Source organism: Triticum urartu, chromosome 7A (genome assembly GCF_056163025.1).
Source record: "Triticum urartu cultivar PI428250 chromosome 7A, HENAU_Tu73, whole genome shotgun sequence".
In the NCBI taxonomy this organism is placed as follows: domain Eukaryota; kingdom Viridiplantae; phylum Streptophyta; class Magnoliopsida; order Poales; family Poaceae; genus Triticum; species Triticum urartu.
Genome location: NC_141879.1, coordinates 711,126,032 through 711,134,819, shown reverse-complemented (window position 1 = coordinate 711,134,819; position 8,788 = coordinate 711,126,032). Strand labels below are relative to the sequence as shown.

The window sequence follows — 8,788 nt, the reverse complement described above, 5'->3', positions numbered from 1 at the left end:
GATAGTTAATGATTAATTCAGGAATGATAATCATGTAGGATGGAGCATGTGTGATCACAACAAAGGTTTTCAACCATGAATAAATGAGACTGCTAGGTACACCAACAAATAGTTAAGAGCTAACTTTGAACGATAAAATGTTTCGCAATGCAACTTACAGAAGATGGCTTCTGTATCCTGCCAACAGGATGTGTACTGATGAAAATCTGCATTTAGAAACATATGATGTTAGTTCTAAGAAACATTATAAATACACGCCCAATAGTAGAAATCCACAGCAATATTTATGGATGACAAACCTGCTTCATCCCTCCAAGACATCTCTATACACAATGTTTTTGGTGCTTTTACCAATTTGATCTATTTCTTTATTTGGCTTTGCCAGAACCCGAGTTGTCTGCCTTGAAACACCCCTTGACAGTGCAACATAAAGCTGACCGTGAGAGAATACAGGCTCCGGAAGGTAAATGCCAGCAGTTGGGATGGTTTGCCCCTGGGCTTTGTTTATGGTCATTGCAAAACTCAAACGAATAGGGAATTGCTTCCTCTTCAACTTGAAAGAAGTGAAATATCCTCCGAGGGTGCCATCGGGATCCTAGGGATGAACACTCTCTTTCCAGCATGTTGTCCACCAACAATCTCCGCGTCGATTGCGTTATTTTGGAAAGCTCTAATCATCAATCTCGTTCCATTGCAAAGTCCATTATTAGGATCGAGATTCCGGAGCAGAATGACAGGACAATTAACTTTAACTTTCAAAATATGGGGAGGCAAGCCATTTGGAGTGAGGTTGTTTAGATAGTCAATTGGGTAGTTATTGCATGTATCATCATCGACAGAATCAAAGCTATAGTATACCTTTTCTTGGCCGGGAAATCTGCCAATCATCTTTGCATTTAGGTTGTCCACGTGCTCATTCTTGGTAGACAGAATAGCACGTGTGCTCATGTAGGCATCGGATGATGCGTTCTCATGAAGAGATGGGAACACGTGTTCAATAAGCTTCATGACTGGTGCGTCACCAGGTGTGTAACCTATCACAATGTCATCAGGCAGACGCACATAATCATCACCGATCGTCTCCTCCGTTCCATTGCCAATTCTCAAGAGGTATTTGGAGAACCACGGGTCAGTCTGTGCTCTCATATTACGCGTGAGGCGTATTTGTCTAATTCTCTCCCATAGATATGATCTTTGCAGTGTGGCGTCAGTGATTTGTGCTCTTGTCCCACGCGGGACCACGGGAAGGACCTGCCTAAAATCCCCTCCAAACACCACAACCTTCCCCCCAAATGGCATAACACATCCCATGATATCCTGTAGTGACCTATCAAGTGCCTCAACTGCTTGACGCTTCGTCATGGCAACCTCATCCCAAATTATGAGAGATGCTCTCCGAAGCAACTCCGCAGTACCACTCTGCTTGGTGAAGCTGCAGATGCTATTATCCATGAGCTTAACCGGAATTTTGAACCTGGAGTGGGCGGTACGTCCACCGGGCATGATTGATGCGGCTATTCCGGATGTCGTGGTTGCAATAGCTATTTTACCCAATGAACGCACTTTAGCAAGAAGCGCCTTGTAGAGATAAGTCTTACCCGTGCCACCAGGACCATCAACAAAGAAAACCTGTTTCCTATTGTTCACCACGTGATCCAAGATTTCCTCAAACCCAGCCCTCTGCTCAATGTTCAGGGATGTATATAGATCTAAATGCTCTTGATCCACACCGACCGACAACTCCTCTCGAACCTCCCTTAGGAGGTCGCCGGAACCATCACCGGTCTCAACCAGCTCCGGGAGGCCATAGCTTTTAATATATGTGCCCATCGAATGCACCAAATCCCAGATGTCTCTAAGGACCATCTGTTCCAGCGCAGCCTGGTTGGACTGGGTACGACGGTAATCCTCAGACATTGACTCCAGGTGCTTCTCCCACAATGCACGGATGTTGGTCGCCTCACAGAATACAAGAATAGTTGCAAAAAGCCTTCTTAGAGCACATGGCATCTGGAAAGTAGCAGACTCGGTCAAGCAGTCGTCAAGAGATTTGTCAGTCTCTATTAGGCCCATGAGCTCACACGCTTCGCTGAAAGTCGAGCAAAGCCTTCCATTTACAGTTCTCAAATCCTCATATGAAGTGGCACCACTTCTATGATTCAGAAGCACTCTCAGAAAGTACCTTTCACCATCAGCAGCATGTGCATAAACAATCCTTCCAACTTGCCCGCGCCCCCTTTGGCTTCTTTTCTGCCACTTTTTCTTACCCTTAATCCATCGAAAGAATTCTGGGAACTCTTTATACAAGAAGTTTCGTGCATAAGGGTCCACCTCATTCGTCCTAAAGTATTCTGTGAGCATGGTTTGGGAAGAGGACGGTCGGTTCATAACATCCTCTAGGTTATCAGTACCATTGAATGCAACAATATGCATGTTGGGCAAATGCAGCTGTAGTTGCAATACAGCATGAGAGACACCAAACATACGGAAAGCACATACCCTGTACATAGACTCTGGGGGTGTTACAAACCTTGCATCCCTGTATTGCCGAATCTCATTTTTCACAACACCATCATTTGCCGCCGGGTCAACTGAGAAGGAAGCACGATCATGCCCCTTGTATATGTACTTGTACAAATATTTGACTGATTTTATGCTCGAGCAAGCTTCAACATTAATGTGACAATTATATCTCATAAGCAGTCCGGGGTTGTACAGGACAACCCATCTGTTGTCCAACACCGCATTCCTAACTTTAACTCGGCGGCCATCATCTCGTCTCCTATATATAAGGTATGAGTCCTTTCCTTGTTGTGTTGCAGGCAAAACTGTCGAGGGTAACGAAAACGACAATTTCCATCTATCATGCAAGGACAATTCTTCTGGAGAGTACCACATGGGCCGTGGAGTATATGCTTGATAACCAGTCCATGCAACACAGGGTACTTGTCACGGCTAGGGATCTCTGCCGAGATTACCCTATCATAGGCGTCTGGATTTGTCAGCTTACTATCTGAGGCCATGATCAATAGGAAGTGCTCATGCGGTAGACCCCTTTTTTGGAACTCGGTAACATGAGCATACGCCGCAACCGGACCAAAGTACTTCCTTTTTATCATAAGATCTTTCAGACTCCGCATCTTGGCCCTGCATACTCTGGCCACCAGGTCAGGACGGTCTTGTGGTGTTTGTCCGGGTGCAAGTCTGGAAGTTATCTCCTCCCAGTAAGGGTTGCAAGTCATAGTGATTAAGTAATCAGGCTTCACGTATCTCTGAACAACGGCTATCGCATCAAGGAATCTTCGCTGCATGTCTCGATCACCTCCCGGAAAAGTCCGAGGGAGCACGATTCTTTTTCCAATCTGAGCAGCACGCGTCTCTCCAGAAGCAATGGTGTCAACAACACCCTATGAAACAAATGAATAAGGCTCATAATTGGTTCTTGCTTTTAGAATACAAGCATGCCGATAACCAACAAGACTATACATTAGGCTCATATTTGGTTCACGTTTAATTATAGTAATTCACTAACATACCAGTGTGTGTCAAGTTGTCATAGTATGTTGATGAGACTGGGGAGATTTTTGTTACCTAGTATAGCTCAGCACGTATGAGTTTTTGATTCTGAGGCTTCGAGTAGAAATCAAGCCTCATAGTCTCCATTTTGATGTACATGTCAACAAGCCACTGTTGGAGAAGACGCCCCCCAAACAATAGGATGTTAAAAATTCCTTCCCTGATCTGCAATTTGAAACAGTAATACTCCCTCACACTAACATATTTTTTAGACTCAGTGGCTTCATCATCATCTTGTTCTTCGTTGTCATCTACAAGATGGTTGCGGCAAAGAATTATGAATAATGCTACTACTAAAGATTAGAGGAATTCATGGATGGGTCACCAATTGTTACGATACCATTACCTGCTTCTCGTTCATCGTCTTGGTTGTCATCGTCATCGTTATTGCCTGCCTGAGCCGGTGTTGGTCCCTCATATGGCAGGCAACGGTTCCATCCTGTCTTCCCAGCTGGGTTAAATAATGGGTACGCTAAAGGATCATAGCATCCATAGTAGGCTCTGATGTACAAAGGACGGTCCCCTTTTGCATGCACAATAACACTTCTCTCAAAAGTGTGTTGAGGGTCAGTACCTTCAACCCATATTGCAGCCACCTGTGAAGCTGTAGGGGCATTGTACCTCCGCTGGTCCAATTTTATATTTGTGTTTAGTGTAATTTTATATTCCGCTAGGTCTGGAACTGAACCAAGGCTCTTAAAAGTCTCGACATATGGGTTGTTCTCCAGTATACGCAGAATCTTCTGTGTAAGGTTGATATCTAGATCTGGAGAGCGCTTCACCCTATGTTCTAAGGCTTCATCTGTATCATAAATGTATAGCTGCAAATGCCTGGGGCCGTGATCACCTGGTACAAGATGGTCTAGACGGTGGTACAACTGACCATGAGCACGGAAGGTGTATACACCGGTTCTTGCCGCGGTGTTGACCCGTTTGTCCAGGGTAACTCCAAGGCTTGTGAAGGAGAAGTGGGAGTTGAAATATCGAATGTGCTGCCTAAAGTACTTTGCATCCTCATCTACCTGACTTGAAAATAATCGTTGCAGCTCTTGAGGAACCTCTGGGATAAATACCTTGACCTTACCTTTTCTGCAACAGAAGGCTGGACCTTCGTACTGGAACCTAATTGCTCCACAATGGATACAATCTTTTACTCGCTTCAAAACATGATGCTTGGTGGGTATATTGTGGTAGACGTAGTCGTAAGGATCATGAGTCTCAAAAGCATACGAACCATCAGTTGTCACTCTGTACGATTCGAAGTCATTACCTGGAAAGTCACGAGCAAGAATTAAATCCGGGGTTGCAAAGAATAGTGACTCACAGCAGTAATGAATTATAATCTCATGGTATAAGTAACCTTGTGCGCTGAAGCGTCTACTCTCCTCCTCCTCCTCATCATCATCATCATCATACACAGTCTCTCCCTCCTGGGAGGTGCCCATGTTTTCTATGGGAACACAATGATTGAATCAGCTAAATATAATAAATGTGGGTACCATTATGGAAGGGAAGACAACACACCTTCAATTTGAGCATCCGGTCTCATTGGCTCGAAAATTCCGGCTACATCAAAGTCCTCGTCAATGTTGCTGACTCCTGGAAGACATAGGAAAACCAACCCAAGAGAGTAAACAAAGTTGTCAAATGTATAATAGCATTCTCAGTGTGAATATCAAGCGGCTTATGCGTTTAAGATCCCCATCAAACCATACTATGCAATTCAATCAGACGGTTAAATACATAGATGGTTGTTTTGTATGGCAGGTGTGCATGGTGACTGGCATACGGATCCAGATGTCTTACCAGCATGGTCGTACTGGTCGGATGAGGCACAAGTCGTCCACTTTCTTTTCTTGTACTCGCGAACCCGATATAATAAGGCATCTCTCTGGTCCGTGCTCATTTCCGAGTATTTCGTTCTCTTACGAATGCGCTCCTTCTCGTAGCGGGCAGCTGGATCTATATAACGTAAGGTAGAAGTCTCCATGTCATATCGAAAGGACATTGTGCTGTAATATAACAGAATGAATAATTGCTGGTAAGTTTCAGCATACCTTGTGGTTCAATAGACGGACTGAAGATAAAACTCGTGGGCACAAAGTCATGTTGTCCGTGCTCTCCTCCTGCCTGTAAGACGTTACTATTGTGTTCAGCCGACCTTGATCCAGTCCGTAAGACGTTACTATTGTGTTCAGTCGACCTCGCTCCCCGTACGTAAGTTGGATTCCTGTGCAACCAATCATCAGAATCGTCCTCCTTTGTCTTTGGCTCTCCAACCAGCGTGTGTCCCAGATGGGTGATACTGGAATGTGCCAATCCATAATGTGTGATACCTACAGTTGATGTAGAAACTTGTGGGATGATAAGCATTCCAGCTTCAGTCCACAATTTATGTGACATTGCAAGTATGAACTAAAAACAAATGTTGGCGCTCTGACCAGGTGACGCTTCCTCGGCAGATGGTTGGCGCTGTTTGACACTCGCAGCACCGGTTGCAGTTGTCGCTTTGTGTCATGCCACGGGAAGACAAGTACCCTCGGAGATTTGTACCGTAATGGCTGAACCTGTTTTGAAGAAGAGCAGACAAACTCATAAACCCTGATGAAGATGTGTCATTAATACAGTGGTATTTGAAGGTGGTATTACAAGGTGAAGACCGCGAGTACGAGCTATGAGGTAATTCGACAGTAACACTGTCAGCTACAGCTTTTTTTGCAGGCGAGCCAACCGCAGCTTATGTAAGTGTTCTGCTCTTTGTTCGTCTGTTAGTCGAGCATACCAATTATGGGCACTCCTTTTTCGCCCAACATTAGCATCTTCGGAATGTCGAACAGTAGTCGTGGAGTCCCCTGTACATCTTGCATCTGACATAACGAAGGAGTCAGACGTACAAGCAAAATGAGTAAATGGTCATTCAATAATTATGATATGCAGAGTATGAACATACCATTTGTGTGTGTGTTGGTTATGTTGCTCAAAGGGGTACATTCCTTGGATCCTAACGAAGCATGTGCCTCAGGTGCTAGTTGACCACTAACAATATTCAGAGTCTGAGCCTTCTTTTCTTGTCGGGACATACGACGTTTTTCGAGGAATGCTGCTTTCTTCTCATCAGACAGTCGGGCATACCATGTATTCTTTTTTGCTTGTTGACTATTAGTAGTGACACTTTCATTCTCAATGGTAGACGAGTTCGTTATGTCTGTAAATGGCGAACGATGCGTAGTCATTTGTGGAACTTTGTCTGAATTACTCTACGACATCTTATAGGAAAAACACAAATATTAAGAAGAATCAACAAAGTACAGAAAGAGGTGAAGAAGCAAATGCAATAACCAGATGCTGGAACATCATGTGCAATGTGCGACTACAGAGTTCGGAGCAAGCAACATAGATAAAGTGCAGGACTGAAAGTCGAGCAATACATATATTTGCACTGTAAATTGATTTATTAGAAGAAGATATAAACAAAGCTTTAATTAACAGCAAGGCTATTGGATCTGGACACCAAAATAATGAATTAAATAAGTAGAACTTCAGATAAACTACCACTATTTAAAAAGAGAGCTGTTGTATTGATCAAATGAATAGGTTATTTTAAAATGAAAAGGCCTTACCGCAGAGATGTTAATTATCCTAGAGAGTTAGAAGACCAAAAAATATTTAACCCACTATGCTAATTATCAAGAAGTATATACTTACATTATTTTACAAATGAGGGTGTATACAACAAATCTCAGAGTATATAGTACCATATGGAGTATATACCTATGATACTGGCAATACGATTAGTATATACTCCCTCCGTCCGTAAATACTTGTCATCAAAATGGATAAAAAGGAATGTATCAAGACGTATTTTAGTTTTAGATACATCTGTTTTTATCCATCTTGATGACAAGTATTTTCGAACGGAGGGAGTACTTGATTGTCAGAAAGGAGTATACTACTACAAAAATATGCAACTGAAGCAAATTCATGATCCAACTCAAGCATCGACGAATTTGCATCTGGTGAAGAACAGATCGATTCTCCATATTTAACTTAGCTCATGTACGTATGTGATTAATCTGACCCGGCTCAAACAATGCCTAGAACTGAGAGCAGCAGAAACACCAACAAAGATTAGAAGGTATTGAACATGGTACAATTAAACCAAAAATTGCGACAGCAAGCAGGAAGAATGTGAGGGTAAAGCACCTACAGCGTGGAGGTCCAGCGTGGGCTGTGTCCTGGCGGCGCGTGGACGCGGCGACCCGGTCAAGTTGTTGTATACTATGTCGTAGCTGTAGTTCCTGATAACAAAAATGAATAGAATATCATAGCTAATTTATTGTTAGTGAAAAGGTGCAGAATGTAAGCAGGTATGAAATCAACCATTGTGTGTATGCATGTCAGATACATAGTTCTAGCTAGTGCTCCTGCAGATACATATGTAAATTAAGCTCAGCTCCTTTCAGCACATGGATAGAATGAATTTTAGCAATGGCCAGCTGCTGCATAACAACAGGGATTCTGAAAAAAAGAGCAAAAAACATCTCGTTGATCGTGAAGCAGGTATGAGGGGAGTATGGACATGATTCGTACGTACAGCAGGCCGGCCGGCTCACGGCCAGACTTATCGATCCCGACGACATGGGCATCCACATTAAAAGGAGACATGAAGAGAAGGACAAACAACGCATCCTGGAGTAGCCATGCAGACCCGGTGAAGGAATTGAAGATGGACCTTTGTAGGCGGCCGTGCGAGGAGAGAACGATGTCAACGGCGTCGTGGATGGGTCGGCCCGGGCGGCGGGCGCGTGAACGGGGCGGCCCGGGCGGCGGTGCGTGAACGGGGCGGTCCGGGCGGTGGCGCGTGAACAGGGCGGTCCGGCGCCGGCGTGTAGACGGAGGCGCGTGGACGGGGCGGTCCGGCGGCGGCGTGCAGACGGAGGCCTAGGTCGAGGGCGGTGGCTGGCGGGGAGGATCTGGGGAAGAGATGGGGCAAAAACTGCACACGCCGTCGGGGCAGCGACGTGATAGTGAGGTTTTTTCTTTTGAACGGGGTGTTAACCCAATGGCAATGGTGGGTAAGTAATTACCGTAATGGCATGGTGGGTAATTAAAGTATAAAATACGTTTAGTAAGCTGGAGGGACGTAGACCATCAGATTGGAGGTTTCGATGGGTAGAATCAGGCCCGAGCCCATGGGGATGCAACCTGTGCG

The 8,788-nt window shown here is 44.6% G+C and overlaps 2 protein-coding genes across 2 annotated transcripts; both read right to left on the bottom strand.

Annotated features, from left to right (window-relative positions):
* Positions 1-549: 549 nt before the first annotated feature.
* Positions 550-2,010, bottom strand: LOC147961942 (uncharacterized). Its single transcript, XM_087533998.1, has one exon. The coding sequence runs from the start codon at positions 2,008-2,010 to the stop codon at positions 550-552; it is 1,461 nt and encodes a 486-aa protein (XP_087390124.1).
* Positions 2,011-3,591: 1,581 nt separating this feature from the next.
* On the bottom strand, positions 3,592-8,674 carry LOC147961941 (uncharacterized). The gene is made up of 10 exons (XM_087533997.1): positions 8,664-8,674; positions 8,011-8,094; positions 7,784-7,874; positions 6,359-6,443; positions 5,634-5,912; positions 5,383-5,538; positions 5,101-5,175; positions 4,937-5,026; positions 3,923-4,846; positions 3,592-3,827 (listed from the first exon to the last, which is right to left on the bottom strand). The coding sequence occupies exons 1-10, from the start codon at positions 8,672-8,674 to the stop codon at positions 3,592-3,594; spliced, it is 2,031 nt and encodes a 676-aa protein (XP_087390123.1).
* Positions 8,675-8,788: the final 114 nt, after the last annotated feature.

Bases quoted from the DNA above. Each gene is read 5' to 3' on its own strand.
- LOC147961942 (XM_087533998.1), bottom strand. From the start codon at position 2,010: ATGCCATGTGCTCTAAGAAGGCTTTTTGCAACTATTCTTGTATTCTGT.
- LOC147961941 (XM_087533997.1), bottom strand. The intron at 6,444-7,783 runs GTAGGTGCTTTA...TCGTTATGTCAG, and splicing joins CCACGCTGGACCTCCACGCT to ATGCAAGATGTACAGGGGAC. The intron at 5,913-6,358 runs GTATGCTCGACT...CATCAACTGTAG, and splicing joins AAAAGGAGTGCCCATAATTG to GTATCACACATTATGGATTG.